The 21991-nt window shown below is 39.6% G+C and overlaps 1 protein-coding gene across 2 annotated transcripts in view; it reads right to left on the bottom strand.

The window, feature by feature from the left end:
- Positions 1 to 21991, bottom strand: part of kcnh8 (potassium voltage-gated channel, subfamily H (eag-related), member 8) — a 74967-nt gene that overhangs the window by 41384 nt on the left and 11592 nt on the right. For both annotated transcript variants that reach the window (XM_067426333.1, XM_067426334.1), the window contains exons 2-3: positions 12166 to 12399; positions 9194 to 9325 (exon numbers count right to left, since the gene is read on the bottom strand). In XM_067426333.1, the coding sequence (XP_067282434.1) occupies positions 9194 to 9325; positions 12166 to 12399 (366 nt within the window). The remainder of the gene's footprint in view (positions 1 to 9193; positions 9326 to 12165; positions 12400 to 21991) is intronic.

The following is a 21991-nucleotide window of genomic DNA, read 5'->3' as shown; positions in this document are numbered from 1 at the left end:
AAATCTAAACCATCATCTCCAAACAATTCGAATTTTTGACGCAAAAATGTTTTGTAACAGCAAAAATTGGTGAAAGAACATGTATCTTATAATTCGGAGTGTTTTTTGTAGCTTTGCAAAGCAAAGCAGATATTTTCTATCAATTCTTCCATGCAAATAGCACTTGCCACTATTATTGAGTGCATTTTTACTCAAAGTGGCCTGTTTTACTTCTACTGCCCTCTATATTGCTGTTACACAAAAGCTGGTGTGAAACAAGAATAACTTCCTTTATGCTGGTGACCTGCTTTACACCAGTGGTTTCCATTAGTTGGGGCTTTGCTATGAAAATTTTCATCCCCATGTTGAAAACATCTGTTTCAACTGATCAATGACTGCAGTAGATTAATTTGATTTAGTCTCTGAGGTCTGTCAAGGGGACATCCTAAACTACAGCTGAAAGTTTACATGAAAAAGTTTGACAAATGCAGTTTACTTTCCTGTGGTAATGTATTTTCAACTTGAAACACTTTCTGTGTAGATTGTTTTGTAAAGCCAAACCTCCTTTCTGAAAAGTCATAATTTTGCTAAATTGCTGATAAAAATAAACAAATGTAATTAAATTCAACTGAACCCTTAATCTAAAAAACCCAACACTTTGCTTCCTTTTCCTTTTGCTTCACTTTGCAGGAAAATTTTAATACAAACTATGCATTTCTATAACTGGAACAACTCAACCATTAGTTAGAAGTTGCTGAAAAAACTAAATAAAATAAAACTAAATAAAGCACTGGATTATTATAACCCGAACTTTTCTGAAATAAACACCAACTGAAAGAGAATGAGATCAAAGGACAAATAATCCATGTTTCAATTTACATTTTGCTTTCATTTTCTTTTCCAATCTTTCCTCAATCAACATAATATCCACTTTTCTAATACAGTGGTGGTCAGAATTGTTGGTACCCATGGTAACTATGATCAAATATGGCTGTAAAAAATAAATCTGCATTGTTTATCCTTTTGATCTTTTATTAAAAAAAATTACAAAAATCTAACCTTTCATTGAAGTAAAAGAATTGAAAATTGAAAATCACATTATGAAATAAATGCTTTTCTCCAAAACACTTTGGCCACAATTGTTCGTACCCTTTTATTAAATACTTTTTGAAACCTCCTTTTCGAAAGATAACAGCTCTGAGTCTTCTTCTATAATGCCTGATGAGTTTGGAGAACACCTGAATAGAGATCAGAGACCATTCCTCCATTATGAATCTCTCCAGATCCTTCAGATTCACAGATCCATGTTGGTGCCTCTTCTCTTCAGTTCAACCGCACATCTTCTATATGGGTCTGTTCAGGAAACTGGGATGGTCATGACAGAAGCTTCATTTTGTGTTCAATGACACATTCGTGTGTTGATTTTGATGTTTGTTTTGGATCGTTGTCCTAACGGGAGATCCAACCACGGCCCATTATAAGATTTCTAGCAGAATCCATCAGGTTTTGATTTTTTATCTTTTTGCATTTGCTAGAATACATGATACCATATATCTAAACAAGATGTCCAGGACCTCCAGCAAAAAAATAGGTCCACAGGTATTTTTAGCCGTGGGCATGCGGTACTTTTTTATCCCCGTTTGCACCAAACCCATCTGGTAGATTTGCTGCCAAAAGCTATTTTATAGTTTCATCTGACCACAGAACCAGGTCCCTTTTGACTTTCCAGACGTGTCTGACCACTGAATATGCTGGAGTTTGTTTCTGGATGAGCGAGGAGGATTTTTCTTGAATCCCTCCCAAACAACATGTGGTGATGTAGGGGTTGTTTGCAGTTTTTTTTTTAGGCTTTCTGACCCCAAGACTCAACTAATCTCTGCGATTCTCCATCTGTGATCCTTGGAGAGTCTTTTTGCACTCAAACGTTCCTCCTTGCCGTGCATTAGGACAAAATAAACACACATACACAATGGGGATTTTTTAATGCATTAGCTATTTTCCTACAGCCTCTTTCTATTTTGTGAAGCTCAACAATCTTTTGCTGCACATCAGAACTACATTCTTTGGTTTCACTCATTGTGATAATTGATTAGGGGAATTTGGCTTTTATGCCTCCTTATATTTATACTATGTGAAACAAGACATCCTAGCTGGACAGTTTCATGTTCCTTGTCACCCTGGTGTGCTAAAAAAATACATATTAATGTAAATATACTTCAGAGATATTTTACTCATTTAAAATTCTAGGGGTACCAAAAATTGTGGCCAACGTGTTTTAGAGAAAATAATTTATTTCATAATGTGATTTACCCCCCCCCATTTTCAATTTTACTTAAATGAAAGGTTGGATTTTCGTGATTTTTTTTAATAAAAGATCAAAATGACAAACAATGCAGATAATTTTTTTACAGCCGTATTTGATCATATTTACCAGGGGTACCAACAATTTTGACCACAACTGTATGTTCTTCATTTTTATTAAAAAATAAAAGTTTTTCTGATCTGATATGTGATCGGAAAAGGGAGTAAAGTGGATTCGAACCTCGGATCGACAATACAATGCCACACGCCTTACCCCTACACCATTGGTACTGCAAATAATCTAGTGTCTTCCATATTTTTGTCGGCCCAAGCAGACGTCAGTGGGTGGAGTTAGTGTAAATAGCATTTGCCAACAAGGCGGGCTATTTCCACTTAGTGTAAATAGACAATCTGAAAAAGGCAACAGGCAACACGTGCCAACAGGAGTATTGTATTGCAATGGTTACATTGGTAGAGACAGAGACAAAAACATATGAAATGTGTGGAGTCTCTGTGGATACTGACCATGAATGTATGTGTGCATGTGTGTACGAATGTGTAAAGTGTAGCACTTTTAAATCAGCCAGCTGAGGAAACAAGCAGCCTGGCTGCCAGTCTCAATCGCCTAGGGCAACAGGGGAAAAATGTCACTCATTGCAACCCTGCTGAACAAGGTACCAAGGGAAACCAAAGCAGGAGTAGAAAAAGGACTGAAGGGATGTAGCGAGAGAGAGAGAGAGAGAGAGAGAGAGAGAGAGAGAGAGAGAGAGAGAGAGAGAGAGAGAGAGAGAGAGAGAGAGAGAGAGAGAGAGAGAGAGAGAGAGAGAGAGAGAGAGAGAGAGAGAGAGAGAGAGAGAGAGAGAGAGAGAGAGAGAGAGAGAGAGAGAGAGAGAGAGAGAGAGAGAGAGAGAGAGAGAGAGAGAGGAGAGCATGGGTCGAGAAAGAGAGAGCTGGAAGCTGGTTATTAGAGAGGGATAGAGATCACTTCAGCCTGCAGGGCTGGAGGAGAGGGGCGACAGAAACTCATCCATAAAAGGCTGTAGTCAGCAGGGAGTCCAGCGGCATAACACTTATTATAGATCCTAATAAATGAACTCCCAATTTACTAGCAGCACAGGTCGCAAGAAACATGGAGGGGGAGAGAGAGAGAGAGAGAGAGAGAGGGAGAGAGGAAAAGGAACAAAAAGCGAAAATGTGAAGAGAAAAAAAGAGGACAGCAGGCACATTTGCACAGGGATTCCCTGTTTCACATGGTTTCCTTTGCTGCTTGAGGCCATTATCTGATCTAGGTTCTCAGTCACACAATAAACAGAAATTTTTCATCACGCTTCACCTTAACAAGACAAGCACAAAAAAGATAATGTGAGTTTTTTTTAAACTATAGACATGTTTAACCCTGTGGACTTCCTCAAAACCATTTTGTTGAGCTTAACAATGTTCAACCATATACACATATATATATATATATATATATATATATATATATATATATATATATATATATATATATATATATATATATATATATATATATATATATATAAATAAATGTTAAAGCAAGTGGACATCGTCAAAAGTAGGGCAAGTGTTCTCAAAACGGTGCATTTACAAAAGCATAGTAGAGCATAATTATCTTCAGCTGGGGAAATTCAAGACCAATATATTAAGTTCTCTTTTGAAGATCACTGCCTGAAGTAAAAGTACAAGGAAGAGACTACCGATCAAATGTAAACGGAAGACCTTTGCAACCTTTTGCCACATTTCAGGCTTCAAACATAAAACTGTGATTTTTTGTGAAGAATCAACAACAAGTGGGACACAATCATGAAGTGGAACGAAATTGATTGGATATTTCAAACTTTTTTAACAAATCAAAAACTGAAAAATTGGGCGTGCAAAATTATTCGGCCCCTTTAAGTTAATACTTTGTAGCGCCACCTTTTGCTGCGATTACAGCTGTAAGTCTCTTGGGGTATGTCTCTATCAGTTTTGCACATCGAGAGACTGAAATTTTTGCCCATTTCTCCTTGCAGAACAGCTCAAGCTCAGTGAGGTTGGATGGAGAGCGTTTGTGAACAGCAGTTTTCAGTTCTTTCCACAGATTCTCGATTGGATTCAGGTCTGGACTTTGACTTGGCCATTCTAACACATGGATATGTTAATTTTTTAACCATTCCATTGTAGATTTTGCTTTGTTTTGGATCAATGTCTTGTTGGAAGACAAATCTCCAACCCAGTCTCAGGTCTTTTGGAGACTCCATCAGGTTTTCTTCCAGAATGGTCTTGTATTTGGCTCCATCCAGCTTCCCATCAAGTTTAACCATCTTCCCTGTCCCTGCTGAAGAAAAGCAGGCCCAAACCATGATGCTGCCACCACCATGTTTGACAGTGGGGATGGTGTGTTCAGGGTGATGAGCTGTGTTTTACACCGAACATAACGTTTTGCATTGTTGCCAATTTTGGTTTCATCTGACCAGAGCACCTTCTTTCTTCTTGCCACTCTTCCATAAAGGCCAGATTTGTGCAGTATACGATTGATTGTTGTCCTATGGACAGAGTCTCCCACCTCAGCTGTAGATCTCTGCAGTTCATCCAGAGTGATCATGGGCCTCTCGGCTGCATTTCTGATCAGTCTTCTCCTTGTATGAGCTGAAAGTTTAGAGGGACGGCCAGGTCTTGGTAGATTTGCAGTGGTATGATACTCCTTCCATTTCAATATTATCGCTTGCACAGTGCTCTTTGGGATGTTTAAAGCTTGGGAAATCTTTTTGTATCCAAATCCGGCTTTAAACTTCTCCACAACAGTATCTCGGACCTGCCTGGTGTGTTCCTTTTTCTTCATGATGCTCTCTGCGCTTTAAACGGATCTCTGAGACTATCACAGTGCAGGTGCATTTATACGGAGACTTGATTACACACAGGTGGATTCTACTTATTATCATTAGTCATTTAGGTCAACATTGAATCCTTCAGAGATCCTCACTGAACTTCTGGAGAGAGTTTGCTGCACTGAAAGTAAAGGGGCCGAATAATTTTGCACCCCCAATTTTTCAGTTTTTGATTTGTTAAAAAAGTTTGAAATATCCAATAAATTTCATTCCACTTCATGATAGTGTCCTACTTGTTGTTGATTCTTCACAAAAAAATACAGTTTTATATCTTTATGTTTGAAGCCGGAAATGTGGCAAAAGGTTGCAAAGTTCAAGGGGCCCGAATACTTTCGCAAGGCACTGTAGTTGTAGGCTACTGCTGATGGATGATTGATGATTATGTACCACATCGGTGTCATCATCACAGCGAGTTTAGTTTGAATGAATGCCTAGCTGAGTAGCTGTTAGCTCTAGTCTACAGCGCGCTGCCATTTTCACCGTCAAAGGCTCACGTCTGTGACATCCAATCCGAGCAACAGAAAACGATCATAGCCTTTTTAATTAGATAACAGGGAAATAGACCATCTACCAGAGCCTAACATATTGTAAGTCAAATAGCAACAGTCACTAAAATAACTGCTCAATGGTAGGCTGAAGCTCATTTAAAAATTATGGTATTAGCCTAGCGCTACATCTACTGGAGCAAGATTAGGCATTTCATGTATTGCTATCTCCTGAATTAGTTAATCAGTCCCTCAATAATCATGTTAACTATGTCTGAATTCCAAGCAATTTACTAGCGTTGCCATAGGAATGCGTTGGCTTTTGCCACCCGGAAGAACGTCTATTACTGTTGTGACGTAATGGTGAATTACCGTACACAGAGCGGCCCAAAGCACTCACCGCATGCGCATCCCGTGAGCAAAACAATGTGCTTGAAGCAACACAGTCACAGCGCGCAACGCTGTTTTACAGTTTAAATTTTCAGTGTAAAGAACGATTCACTGCGCTACATTCTCCTTATATGCAAAACCATAGACCTTTATCACTCAAGCACAAACAATAAATAAAAGAAGACTCAATTCAGTGGTCTATTTGTGCTCTGTTTGAGTGCGCACTGCTTTTTGCAGGGCTTTAAACACAAGCAAATGATACATTTCCGTGTAAATCTTCACAAGCTCTGAAAGGTAATTTAAACGAGAATGAACGTGTTTGTGATAATGCATAGACTGACTTTAGCCCCGTTTCCACCAAAATTACCCGGAACAATTTGTACCAGGAACTTTTTTACAGGAACTTTTCTCCCCCCCAGACCTGCAGCTGTCTGCGTTTCGACCGCGATAAAGTTCCGAGAAGATTAGGCAAATTAGTCCGGTGATGTAGGACTGCGCGCGACTGCTCCTCCAAATCAGTGAAGGACAGTAATCATTTTTAAGTGTACCGATTGAAAGATTTAGTGAACTGTTTACATGAGACGTTATCTAAACCGATCTGGTGTTTACATGTGATGACTTTCAATCGCAATCATTTTGTCACATGCAGTTTGTCTGCCGCACCAAAAATGTCAACGCTGTTTTCTCCAGCAGCTGGAGTGTGTTAACTGTAGCCATAGCAACTCTTAACGGCCACCAGGACTAATACAGTATTATTTATAGCTATTTGTTGTAAAGTGTAATAATCATCTCAGAAAAAAAAATCTTCTGTCAGGCGCAGTTAAAGTAAAAACTGCCCTCAGAAAAATGTACTTTCCTCTCTTGTCAACATGAGCGCGGCGCGCGCCGTCACGTCACGTAAGGACACACACTTAAAAGTAATCGGTCAGGTCGTTTACATGGTGAAAAAAAATTAATAACGAGTATGGAAGAGATTCAAGCTGTGCTGCTTTTGCTGGTTATGTATAGGTTTACTAAAGAGGTAATTAACAACGACAGAAAAGAGCACTAATATGCAGATTCAGCAGCATGCAGCATATTCAGAAAGCTTGTAAAGCTAGATTTAAAATGACAATGTATATTATTATCAGCTATTACGGACATTGAACGTGAGATGGCTGAGACGACCGCGCGCCACCAGACAGAGAGCAAGACTGATTATAACTGAACGCAGAACGAACCTCGCAATTTTAAAAATTCCGGTTGAACTAAAATGCTGCCTGTGCTCAACCAATCAGCATGTTCAGCGCCCAAGTCCCGCCCTCGAAAGTTCCTGAACTTTGAAAAGTACTACCTCGCGAGCAGGGCCGTTTGGAGGGGGAAATATTTACCCGGAACTTCATTTATACCCTGGTTCCTGCGGTCTAAACACACGAAGTACCACCCAAAGTTCCTAGTTCCTGGGTAAAGTTCCTGTGGTGGAAACGGGGCTATTGTGTGAAAATGTGGAGAGTGTTAAATCTGGCTCTTAAATACATAAATAGCCAACAGGTATCGATTTTTAATGCTTGGCCCAATGCATCATGTCATTAGACATTAGATTGACCCATCATATCTATATAGATGTATTGTTACACCCATAACAAATATGTACAAATATTTACCTTAAAGGGGTCATGAGGGGCTTTTTTTATTTTATTAATACTGTTGTCTGAGGTCAACTTATTATGTTCGCATAGTTTTTACATTCAAAAACATCATAATAAATAAGTAATATGCTATATTATACCCTGGTTTTGAGCCTAGCACCAGAAACGCTTCATTTTTATGGGTGTGCCGCATTTGGGTGTGCTCCCAAGACTTGGAAGTAAACGCCCACTACTGTGATTGGATAACAGTTTTGCATATTATAATGAGTTTCGACTCCCCGGTTAGTACACGTGGGGAATTGCTTTGAAAACTTGCAATGTGGAAAAATGGCAACCCGGAATTATTTTCCCATACATGTTCAACCCAGAGCCTGATCTCAAATCTGACTGGTTAGACACATACACATAATGTGTGCGCAAGATATCAATCGTAGATATCAAACGATCTGTAACAATGTAATACTATCACATATGAAAAAATACTTTTTACTCACATAAGTGTGACTGTGCATTCACACGGGGAGTAGGCGTTAAAGCTTCTCATTTATTTTTGAATGGATGACATCATGCGTTGCCGAACTGAATTGTGGGTTCCGTCGCGTCACTTCACTTGCTTTGAAAGCGGCAGAAGTGGAAGATTTCTCAACTTTTCAAGCGCCAACGCAGGCGTCATCCAATCACATCGCCCTATGCAAATACCCTACAGCAGACGCTAACTAACTGTGTTCATGCAACCCTAGAGCAAACGTGTGATTGGCTGCAGTCGTATCAGCGCCAAGCTTCAGCCACGCCCTCCGTTGACGCCGAAGCCCCATGTGAATGCACCGTGATGCACCATTCCTCTATCCAATATAGAAGTCAGAGCATCTTTTTTTAATCTCATTCTGACTGCAATTACAGTCTCGACCTGTGTCTTGTTTATAAAAGAATATGCGGTGAAATTAAGCTAACAAACGCGGAATGTCTTACCCACGTGAGCTGGAACTTTCAACGGCATTCCTGATATCAGAATCCAAAGGAAGCTTATGCAGTGACCGTGTTCTTCCACAACCACACACTGCACAATATTTTGTAATATCAAGGCATTTTTATTACTTGGTAGTTCAATCCACATTTTATTTATTACATGCCATGCGCAAATAGGTGGGCGGGGCTACAGGATTAGGTGAGATGAGGCAAATTCGCAGATCCCTCGTTCGCTGAGTTTTTCTACACACATCATATACCTCATGTTTATACTTGTGATGAAATTGACACCACTTCAGAGTCAGAATTTGTGCAAAATGTATATATATCTTTCCATAATAAATAATAAAATGATTTGTTTATTTCTCTCGTTGTTTCGTTTTTCTTTGTTTTTTAATAAATAATAACTAATATTTAATAGTAACAGTAATGATTTTCTTATGACCCTAAGTCTGGGTCTGGGACATGTGTAAAACAATTAAAATGTATATATAAAAATGAATTTAAACCCTAAATGATTATAACAACACACATACAGCGTCCATCATGTACTAACCTTCTTTCTTCTCCTCAAGTATAGATTTGGCTTTAGTGTCGGTGACATCTTTAAAAGAGGCGAGGAAAAGGACAACATCTCCTTTCTCGTTCTTAATAGGCACAATATCCAGCAGACACCAGAACACACTACCTGCAGTAGAATCAAGGGAGGCAAAATACATAAACACACACAAATACACAGTCTTAATTAATGATGTAAGAGAAGTCTGTGGGGGAGTTCACGCTGTAAAAAGTGCTACCGCTACCTGATCTGACCCTTAAATCACCTTCAGTGGTGTAAACTATTAGCCAGTTGTAGATTTAGTCATGTCAACATGACATCAAAACCTATTGTATTTAAATTCTTGGAGTTATTTCGAACCGTTCGTGCACATTATTCCTAATCAAAACGTGCTCAACCTCTGAAATGTCTTCTTTTTCCTAATGTCTTTAATGCCACTCTGGCTATTGGATAATGTCAACCATTAACGTATTATTCATTGTTTTAGAAAACTTCCATCTAATTTGGTCCAATTCTTCGTCTTTTTTAATTGGATGTGTTGTTATATAATTAAAATAAGTTGCAATCTACAGTGACTTAAATAGAATTTCTGAACTGAATAAAACTAGATAATTTAAATGTTACCACAGGAAGCACATTTTTAGCTTACTTGGCAAAACATTACTTCCAGTCTATTTAAAGTGTTAAAAAAAACTGAAACAAAAAAAGACCAGCACATCCAAAAAGAGCAGCACCATTATGGTATCCAATTCCTGTGTAGGTGTGTGTGTGTGAATGCTTGTTTGTCTGTCTGTATTGAGCAGTGTGGGTGTGCGACAGGGCATTTATGTGTGTGCATATTTGTGTGTGTGTTTGTGTGCGTCTGTCTGTCTGTGTACTAGTGTGTGTGTGTGCGTGTCTGTATGTATGTGTGCTTCTCTCTTCACCAGTAGCTGTTACTGGAAGCCTCTAGGGGAATTCCATCTGATTGCTCACAGCTGGAGAAGTCTTTGTCAAATCTCTCATTTCCTCACGAAAAAGCCTCACCATTATGGAGAAGAAAAAGGGGATGAAATAATAACGCTCTCTAGAACAAGTGCGCTGGAGAGGTTCCATTCAATATAGAACAAAGGGGGAGAGGAGAATGAGAACAAGGAACGAGGTACAGCGAGGTTAAAATCCGGCAGCAGCATTTGAAGATCTAAGACCATAGCAAACTAAATTATATGATATGATAATATGATATTATATGACATAATATAAATATTAAAAAAGTATATATTTCATATTATTCATTTATTTAATACAAGCATAACATTAAACATATTATTCCTACTATTAAACACCCTTTTTGTACATTACACTTGCGTACTTACAGCATGATATCGCATATACTATGGTACTCTGTTACATACCATGGTACTAAATTACCATATTCATAAAACATGGCATGCACAGGTACTTATTTAGTAAATAAACCAGCGAAGGGAGAAATACATCCAATTTCTTAGCTCTAATTTTGAGAGGAGAATCCAATGAATGGAAAAATAACGTGTGGAAGGAAGTGAGATATGCCTATTATGGAAAATCATAAATCATAAAATTTGCATTTGTAAAGTTGACAGCATTTGAGTAGGATATTCTTCCCAATGCTATTGTAAATCCCACAAATAAACTTGCACACCTGCTGGACTTTAGTTTGTAATCCGACTTTAGAGTCTCTCTGGTGTTTTTGGCCAACCAACTCTAATAAAACCATCTGCTTCTAACAATGGCTAGAGATTTCACTTTGTAAAGGTGTGCTGTAATACCTCCATGTGCTATTACTAGTGATGAATCATAATAAATCTTCCCTGCATTATTACTGGTCTACTTCCACAGTGGAACTGCTGCTAATAAATGTTACAGTGATTAAGAAAAATATTGCAAATAAAACATCACCAGGTCTGAAACTAAATGTCTAGCAACCAAATGTGTCAAAATCACAGACAGTAAAAAAAAATATGGACATAGTGTCCGTGACATCACCCATAGGATTCTGAAGAGCAGTTTTGAAGGGTAAAGTAGAGTTGAGCTGGCCGTTGCCGTGCGTCACACCCGGACTACAAAAAATGGGTAAAGAGGCGGGATGTGGGCAGAGCTCAGGGGACTCGATGACTAACAGGCAACAGATAAATGGCTACCCACCTGTCACTCAAAGTGACTATGCCCTTAATTGTGCAAAACTTGAAGGCTTTATATAATGTAAACGAATGAGTTCTAAAAAAATTCAGCCCCCTCACAGTTGACATGAAAGGCAAAATTAGACATATATACCAAAACCACAATTTGTAACAGGCCGTAAACATGTTTTTTTCCGGCTGTTAAAGGAAGTGTATGTAAGATTGTGGCCAAAACTGGTACTGCAGGTGTATCCCCTCTCCCCCTCCCCCCTGATTAGAGGTTGCCAGATAGGCTGTAGGATCCAGCAGGAAGCTGTGGTAACTGTTTGTAGCTGAAGCTGTGGTAACTAGAGCAGATCTGGCAACCCGGATGCTGAAACACTACTGCGCTTCAGGCCAAAACACAACATGTCAACATCAACATCAGTTGAGGGCTGCAACAACAACTTTCAAATGACAATATCCTGGCTGGACTACTGTTGTCAGTGATGTAAGTATTTGAAATTAACATGAATTCTTAATGTCTAGTGACATATCAGGGGCATTTTATGATTAATTGAAATACATTTCTTACATATTGTTCCTTTAAGTTGGGCATTTTAACACAGGGCTCAATGAGATTCTGCTCCTTCTGGAGCCTGTCCCTAGTGGCCAGTCGATGAATTGCTGTTTAAGTCACTTCTGTAATGGCTTCGAGAGAAACTGGGGGAGGTTGCCGCTTGGTCAAAATGCACCACGTTGGGTGTTTTTACATGTAGGCAAACCCAAGCTTTGCAGCAACATCACCAACAGCAAAATGCCTCATCTAACACATTCTTTTCTTCTCACCATTTTTTTTGTAAAACATTATCTCCTCCTTGAGCTCGCTCCGTTCCTCAAGCGCTGAGTCCACATGAAGAATGATGTGCTCGTTGGTCTCCGGCCCATACAGAAACTTGCATGCGCAGCTCTGCTGCATGACCTCAGTTCGGGCAAATCCAGTGAGCTCACAGAATCCATCCGAGCAGTACACGATTGGGAAGCCTTTGGACACTTGTGCATTGGCCAGGAGGAAATTGCTGTCTGTTCCAAACACAAACATCAAGCAAAAATATTAGTCTAGTCATGTTTATTGTGACCTGTTAATCCTTTTTAAATTTTAACTAGATAATCCCATAAGATTTAAGTATGATATTTTACCAAGTAAGTCACATAACCTATGTCTTGGACAGAAAGCTTCAAAAGCTGTACATGTGACAGGCTTTGTTTTGTTTTGTTTTCATTGCATAACTAATTTCCTGCCTGGATAATTTTTTTTTCGTATCGCGACTTGTTTTATTGTTTTACCCTGTCATTGTGTCAAAACAGATTAATAGCATCCACGCATCATAAATGAATACAGCAACACTGCCTTGTTCTCGAAGGACAGCTTGTGAGCCTCGTCCCTGAATCCCCAGACTAACGCACATGAGCATTATTAAATGCTGGCATTTATAAGAAGCGTTCACGTGGCGAGACAACAGACATTTGGTGCTGAACGACTTTACCGAGCCTTGTTCTGCTCACATAAGCAAAAGTAAAGTTAGAATCTCATTTATAACACTGCCGGCACTGGGGGTCAGACCCAGAGAGCTATGAGAAATAAGGTGATGAGAGAGAAATAACAGCAACAAAAAGAAAGATTTACATGGCAGGGGAAAGAACGATGCTGAGAGAAACAAAAAGAGAGAGCAAATAAAAAAGAGTAACAATTCATAAGTGCTGGCTGGCTGACATTCAAGTTAGACAACAGCATGGGCTGTGGAAAGTTTTTTTATAGGTGCAAAATACTGCAATATCACAATAGATTATGGCAAAGATTTAACCCTTTAAAAGACTTCAGTGCAAAAATGTATTACCTTTAAGGAAAAAACATTATTTTTTAGCATATTTTGCATTATCACAGTACCTCTCTCGACTCTGTCAGTAATGCTCCATTTAGTTCTGTCTCTGGGAGCCTCTCCTGCCGAAAAAACGTAATGTGCTCTGATAAATTTGATAAATTGCTTTGACAGAGCGTTTAAGAAATGTCACGCCCCTTACGATAACCACGAGTTTCAACACTACTAATGCAACTCATCCAGGCCTCGTCCCTTTTTTGTATATGTCCTGAGTAGGAATTGATTTTTAAAAAGAGGAATATTGTGACATATTCCAGGAGTTTCAGGGAGTTCAGAAACAGCCCTTACTTACATAAAGAATAACTCCTTTTGGAGTGGACTTTGTGCTTTGTAACTCAACAGACATTTTCCATGCTCAAACAGCAATAATAGGTCCTCATTAAAAATGGATGTCAACAAATTGCTGTGCACATGTAGGAATAACAAAGACACAATCAAACCAATCATTCAAATCTACGCAAAATAACTTTGAAAATTACTCTCACCTCCCATTTTTACACTTAGTCTCTCCTCGTTCAGCAACCCATTTTTACACTTATTTTCAGTCTACTTTTTCTATCACAGATTTTGGAGGGAATGTGTTCACATATTGTACATCATTATACATAAATTAGTGTTTTTGTATTCTAAAGTAGTAGAAGTCCAAGTGTATAATAATGTTTAATTGATTATTGACTATATGGCATAAAAATACAATTTAAAAATAGTATTTCAATGAACATATATTTTATTCACAATAACTTAAGAGTACACCCATCTCATGTGGCATAGATCAAGCCCTATGACAGAATCAATAGAGAAAAAACATCCAAAAATAGTAATTTTTTTCACGACATTGATGCATGGTAAAGTGGGCCTACTATCCATACTGGTTCCAGGGTCTGCAGACAGCACATCCCAGAAGAGAAATCTCTCTATCGTACTGCCCATCTACTCACTCTCAGGTCATAACCTCTGGGCCAGCAGTACGACAACAGAAGACCCACTTCAAGCTCAATCCAAGTTGTAGCAGTGTTTGTGTATATCTAAGCATATTCCTTTTTTATATAAATATATGCACATTGCACACAAAGTATTATATATGTTTGCTGTGCAATATAGGTCCTTATCCTATTCTCAGACACGTTTTCATGTTCACAGTCACAGACTGTGTACAAGTAAAAAAAAATATATATATTATCCTCTCTCATTTCCATATGAGACCTCATGTGGTTTACTCTGTCAGTTTATGTTTAATTGGACAGATTGAATCCAGGCTGTAAAACAGGGTGTGTGCATGTGTGTGTTTATGCGAGAAACTGCATTTCAACTCTGAAAAACAGGCGAAAAGATGGAGGGGGAAAAAGGGGGTGAGGCAGGAGAGAGAGGGAGGAATGTCCACATTTCTCGTCTGCCCCAGATTGCTGTATAAATCACACACACACACACACACACACACACACACACACACACACACACACACACACACACACACACTTCCTCCCTCTGTCCCCATCTTGTGAGCCTATGTCCCAAACAGGAACACCTGAGAGCTATTTAAAGAGGCCGTATGATTAGTGAAGAGAAGGATGAATGCAAGGAAAAAGAGGAATGGAGAGAACTGGTTGAGAAAGATAGAGATGTTTCAGGGGAAGAATGAAAGGACAGATGCTGGAAACTTCTATTGCAATTCAGTCTAGCATGTGAAGCCTCTTTGTCTCAAATGTACAGTATACAGCCACACTGTAAAAAAAAATATTTAAAAAATAAGTAACCTGGTTGCCTTAAAGGGTTACTTCAGCGATTAGCATATGGCTTTGTATCAGTAGAAACCCTGGAGAATATTCAAATTATTGTGCTTTCCCCTCTCATATCTCCCTGAGACGAGAGATTTATGCATTTTATTTCAGGAAAAATTCCTCCTATGATGCAAAATGACGATTTTTGCATCATAGGAGGAATGTTTGCCCAGAGGCTAAAGACTACAGCCAGCAGAGGGAGCTATTTCCGCATGTTTTGAATCCGGCATTGGGGGATGGGAGATTACACTCAGCTTGCAGGGAGAGCTCAGCTTGCAGACAGGATCATTTAAACGGAGTTATGGTGAGCAATGTAAGTCTTTTAACTTCTCAAATTCATTTCTATGAAAGTTAAGCTTGCAAAGGCATGAACTGAAACGCGCCAGACTGAACTCGCGTTGTGAATGTATGCCGCGAGTGTAGTCGTGATTACCTCAGCTCTCATCACTCGTGCAGTTAGTGATCAGTGCTGTGAGACTCGCGCGGTGACTCACTCATTATATTGTAGTGTCTCTAACTCAGTCACAGTAATGAAGTTGTTGGCGTTGGGAATGGCCTCACAGGGCAGCGAAGCTTTCTGGGAATTGTAGTCTTTCATCCCCATGGGACAAAAATACATTTTCTGTCTTTTCTCAGTCTAGAAGACAACAAATTCAAAAATAATTTCACATTTCTACTGCATTGATGACCCAGTTTAAATACAGATTCATCTTCCCAGCGCTGAAGTACCCCTTTAATACAATGAACATTTTTGAGAATCGACAACCTATTCAAATAAAATTTAACCTATTAAAATATTATTAAAAGCCTAGGGGGCGGGCTTTAGATTCTAGAGAGCAGTTTGATTGGACAGAAGTTTGACGAGAAGGTGAAGTCTGCGATGATGTCATCAAAATCTGAGATTTGTTTTAATGGAAGTGAGAGACTGTACATTTTGAATGCTCATATCTCCTAAATGCAAATTGTGTCATTGTTTTGGAACATACCTAGCCTAGAAATCTAGACGCACCCTAGCGGCAGCAAATTTAATCTGCCCGCAAGTGTCGTCTAGGAACTCTCAATACCCTTCTGAGCTGTTTTCCCCTCACTCTGGACGGGCCAATTACATCGTGTATAGAGTTGCGTTTGCTTGCTTCTAGTAAGTTACACAGAAACTGGCGAACGGTGGCGGTCTTTCGAATCAGCTTTGACCGCGACTCTGGAAGACTTGGAGAGTTGGAGTTAAAGGGGGGTGAAATGCTGTTTCATGCATACTGAGCTTTTTACACTGTTAAAGACTTGGATTCCCATCCTAAACATAGACAAAGTTTCAAAAACTAATGTTGGACGTTTGATAGAGTATTTCTGTGTCAAAAATACTCCTTCCGGTTTCTCACAAGTTTCGGAGAGTTTTTTTCGAGTATCGGTCTACTTGACGTTAAAAGATCGGAAGGTCCTTGTATGGGCCGTACGGGCTCTTCTCCCGGTAGGGTGCGCGCGTGACTAGAGCGAGAGAGGAAATGCACGCTGTAAACAGTAAACTGCTCTCAGCTGCAGATCCAGTCGTCCGTGAACACTAATGTCGGTTATAGTCCGCGCCGCGCTCCACTTCATTCCTCCACTTTGACATTAAGCGACTTCAACGCTTCAGCACAGCATTCCGGGAAGGCAGCGCTGCATTTGAACCGATTTGAACGCAGAAATGCTTCAGTCGCATCGCAAAGTGGATCTCCACACTCCAAGAAGTGTGTTTTTGACGGAGCCGTCCCAGCGATAAAGGTTCGGTCCTTCTCTGGAAGCAGCCGGTGAGTAAAACTGCTTCAAATGTCTGTGCTGTTGCTTATCGTCGCGTGAGTAAACATCAGTAAACGACACGATCGCGTGCTTCATCATTCAAATGCACTAACGGACTTCATTGCTGTTCTATGTAACTTGTTACACTACTCTGACGTGCAAAACCGTTTTGCTTGCTACTAAGGTTTGGTCGCATACAATAGTCCATAAACCGAATCATGTCATGTTGACAGGCCTCTAAATACAGTACTTACCACAAAGACGGACGTCCTGCTGTTGCTGTTTCTATTTCAGCCTCCGAATTAGATTCTGGATCATATCTATTAGCTGATATAGCGATGGGTTTCTCCCATAGACTGTAAAGGTTTCTCCCAAGCGGCAACCTCCCGCGATCTCTCTTGAAGCCAATACGGAAGTAATGTAAACTGCAATTCCTCAACTGGCCACTAGGGACAGGCTCCAGAAGGGAGCAGAATCTCATTGAGCCCCATGTTAAAATTCTCAACTTTAAAGCAGAAAAAAACATGTTTACAGCCAGGTACAAATTGTGGTTTTGGCTTATAAGGCTAATGTTGATCTTCATGACATCTCTGAGGGGGGTGAATTTTTTTATAACTCATTCGTTTACGTTATATAAAGCCTTAAGGTTCTGCATAATTAAGGGCGTGGTTACAAGTGGATAGCCATTTATCCGCCGTCTATAGGACAATTCACCATGACGTCACAGCAGTAATAAACGTTCTTCCGGGTGGCAAAAGCCGAAGCGTTCCTATGGCAACGCTAGTAAATTGCTTGGGATTCAGACCAAGTTAACATGATTATTGAGGGACGGATTAACTAATTCAGGAGACAGCAATACATGAAATGCCTAATATGGTCCAGTAGATGTAGCGCTAGTCTAATACCATACTTTTTAAATGAGCCTCAGCCTACCATTGAGCAGTAATTTAGACTGTTGCTGTTTGAATTACAATATGTTAGACTATCGTAGATGGTCTATTTCCCTGTTATCTAACTATTTACCTGTTCTCTGCTTTTCAACAAATCATTTGCACACATTTTTCTTTATTTTTTGTATCTGAAGCTATAGCAGCAACATTGAAAGCTCTGGTGTCTGTGTTTAACACGAAAGCTCGTGTGATCGCGGCCGGCTCGCGGTGCAAACAGTCGTGCCGTGTACAGCTGATTTGATGCGATGATCAACTTAAATGACTCGTAGCATCTGCAATATCTCACGACGAACTCCCCATGTTAAAATATGTTTATCATATTTATAAATATTATTTATCATTTTATATGGAGCTAATCACTACACCTGTTAGCAGTCATAATGTAAACATCTATTATTGATATAAAATAGCCGAAATCACATGAACAATCACACAAAAACCTTATTCCATAGTTATCGTGTGTTTATTAGCTTTTTAGTTCACGCGTAAAACAGACTCGTTCTTCACAGAGCCAGAAATGTCCGAGACAGCTGCGAGCGCGTCATGCGAGGGCGGTGTTGAGCAATATCAAAAGACTGACAGATGAGAGGACGAATGAACGCCTGATGACTGATATCCGATGCATATCATTAAGAAGAGACACAGAGAGAGGTCTGCGCATGTTTTAACTCTTTTATGTCGAATAATTCCGTGAGAAATGAATAGAAATGGTATTCTGTATGACGAAAATATTTTGCAAACGTGCTATGTCGATATTTCTCCAAATATGAGGACTTTTGAATTAAGAGCTAAACTGAAAGCTGTTCTTTGCGATCTCTGTGAACACAAATGAACCAGTGCAGACGAGAGAGAATGAACGTGCGTGTGAAAATCTATTCAAAATATCGTTCATAACGGATCGATTATAATGCACTCCTGACATAAATTAAAAAATGAATGTCACTGCAACCCAGGTTTATCATAAACAGTGTTCAAATATCGAAGCTGGAGTCTTTAATCTTTCTGATGATACTGAGTTTGTCCAGATAAAGTAATATAGAGTGATGAGCAGTGAATGTTGAACAATAGTAATCTGAGGCCGTATGATCTTTGAATCGTAAGGGGTTAAAAGAGATCTAAAGTTTACTAATATTAGTCTCGAATTTCCCCAGCTGAAGACAATTATGCTCTGCTATGATTTTGTCGATGAAACGTTTTGAGAATACTTCTCTGTAGCGCCACTTTTGACGACGTCCACTCGCTTTAGCCTCCTCACCCACAGGTTTTGCTGGATATATTTACTTCTTTCTGAATGAAATCGATACAATTCTACACCTTTTGCTGTATATCGGACGGCGCAACCCCAAACACAACACGTTTTCATCATAGTTTCAACTTTAATCAACAACAATGTTCTTAACTATGTAACCGTAGCCGGCTGATCTCTTCAGTTTGTCAGTAGAAGCCGCTCGCGTTCTGCCACCCGGAAGTGTCTTGAGGCGATTGTTTACAAACATTCTGAAATGGTTTTTGCGTCACCTCAGCTCCGCGCACATCCCGCCTTTTTGCCCATTTTCTGTTATCCGGGAGTGACACGCGATTACTCGCTCACAAGATGGCAACGCCCAGCTCGCCCCTACTTTAAGCTTCAGAACGGCTTATCAGAATCCTATGGGTGACGTCACGGATACTACGTCCATATTTTTTTACAGTCTATGGTTTCTCCACGCTTGAGGACGTCACCGCTTTGTGCGCTTGTCATTCTTTAGCTCCGCCCACACGATACGCCTCCAGGCGCTCGTTTTTTTCCGGAAAGACTCGGTACAGCCCATATTTCTTTTACAAATATAATAAAACGAAAGACTTTTCGGAGATATGAAGGATGCAATACTACTCTATAGGTACTCAAGATTGACATGAGATTGACTGAAACTGAGTGTTTCACCCCCCTTTAAGGTTTTCTCTGAGAAAAGGACAAAGAACGGCACTGAAGGCATTCTTAAAAAGGGAAGATGTGTTCGGGGTTTTGCTGACCGGATACGGCGAATGTTTAATCTATCAACAAGCTCTGTTTCACCTTCGTTGCTCTGGTTGGTGTAGCGCTATCCTATCACGTGTAGAGGGAGTTTGAAAGACAACCGTTTATCCCGCCCCTCGGATTGAGCCCTGTCAATGGTGAGTTTCCAGACCAAACATCTTGATGTGGGTCTGGCTTGTCAGGCTAGAACACACCAGCTTATTCATAACTTTAAGGCTAACAAAACACATTTTGAAAACAGAACTTTTGTGTTACACAGAAGGGAAAAAAGTAACTTTAATTTATGGTGAATTATCCCTTCTAATGACTTCCCAAACACTCTAGGTCAGACAGACAGGTAGTTTCACCCCAAAACCACATAATTGGTTGCTATGTCAGGCTGCTCAACAGTGTTTTTTTAATCACATTTCTTAATGGCTTCTTAAAAAAAAACAAAAAAACAATGAAGCTAAATATAACCAAGGTCATACCTGGAGATTTCTCTCTGAATTAAATGATGAAAACTACAGTAGAAACAGGTACAGTATATAGTGCACACTGTATATACTAAGCCATAAGTATTCAGACTCTGAGCTATAGAAGGCTTATGATTAAGTATGTTTTTGGCATGGCCCTGATTTTGCAGGTTTGAGAGCTTGACCGTCTTGTTCTGAATCCTATTTCCTTGAAAGATTCCAATGTATAATGTATCTTGTATAATGTCTTGGGCTGACATCTTAGAACAGGTTTGAGCACAGAGAGAGAGGAAACAATATTTGACTTCTCCTTTACGGTCATGAATTAAGTGTTTTTTTATGTATAACATCCTATTGAATTAGGATGAAAGCTCAATTCAGTAAAAGCAACAATTTTAAATACTCAAGGCTAATGAGCTCTACTGGCATGATAGAGCTAACAAGAAACTGAGCAAACTCATTTAAGACCATCTGCACATGGTGCTAAAATCGTTTCAGCAATAAACGAAGCAGCAATTGCACTTCTATAGGAAGAGTTTGAAATCGCTTCATCGGATCTAATCGGTTCAGTTGTTTATTCATTTTATTTGGCTCGTGGTTACATAATCTTGTCAAAGTCTCAGCAGGGTCCTTCAAATTAAGTTTCAATTCATGCTTTGTGCCAGAGCACAAAAAAAGTATTCTCAGAATGTTAAAAAGACAAAGGAAGACAGCAAGGTCTGAAAGTCTAGACTGGCATAATTCCAGAATTCCATTCTCGGAGACTCTACATTGAGACATTGAGTGAGTTCCATCTGTATTCTGGTCTGACACGTGTGCATAGCCCTGCTGAAACTACAGAGTGCATCCTCACTGTGTCCTGTTTCCACCATCCAATAATGTTTGTCAAATTACGCAAAGGTAAAAGACCGTCCTCCATATTCTGTCTATTCGTTTCACTGCATTCTTTCTTTTGCTCTTCCATCTCTTTTGTTTCCCCTCTTAGGGTTGCAGTCCCCCTTTCTCTTCCCTAATGATGACTGATGAGCTCAGTTTCAGCTCTGTGTGAAGTTCAGGGAACAACAGAAAATCAGCATGCTGACATCTCTATCCCAAGTTCAAACAGCAGACACGCATTGTTCTCCCATTCTAGAGCCACAATTTCACCGTCTTTTAAACCTACAGATCTGTTCCAAACCGGAAGAGATGCAACAGACATGCCATTTTCCTCATTTCATGTTTGATACGTGTTGAGTTCACTGGCAGTGTGATTATGCATTACATGCAAGAGTGAACCGCCTGAAATATCTCCATTAAATGAGTTGGGTGTCTAACCCTCTGCTTCGTGATTTTACCAACGGAAGCGTCTACTTGAAGTGCTCTTTTAAAAAGACTCATCCAAAATTACTCTAAATTACTCTTTCACAGTTAACTACTCTCTTTTTCCTTGGGTAACACACAATCACAAACGCACGCAAACCGGTACACATACACACACACACACACACACACACACACACACACACACACACACACACAGACTGCTTTACTGTAATTACCCACCATATGCTGTCCTGACAGGTACCGGCGTGAAAAGGGTATTTTGAAGTCTTTCGTCTTGATGGAATATTAACGCATAGCAGCAACCACACACATTACGATGTTGCAGAGGGGAGTTATATCTAATATGTATACCTTCTCTTTACAATAACGTCTGCATGCTTTCTTATGTAACTCAAATGTTGCACAAAATTATAGCCGAGGTAACGGTTATAACCGAGGT

Source organism: Pseudorasbora parva, chromosome 19 (genome assembly GCF_024679245.1).
Source record: "Pseudorasbora parva isolate DD20220531a chromosome 19, ASM2467924v1, whole genome shotgun sequence".
Lineage (NCBI taxonomy): Eukaryota > Metazoa > Chordata > Actinopteri > Cypriniformes > Gobionidae > Pseudorasbora > Pseudorasbora parva.
The sequence above is the reverse complement of the archived record's forward strand: the minus strand, read 5'-3'. Positions and strand labels throughout refer to the sequence as shown.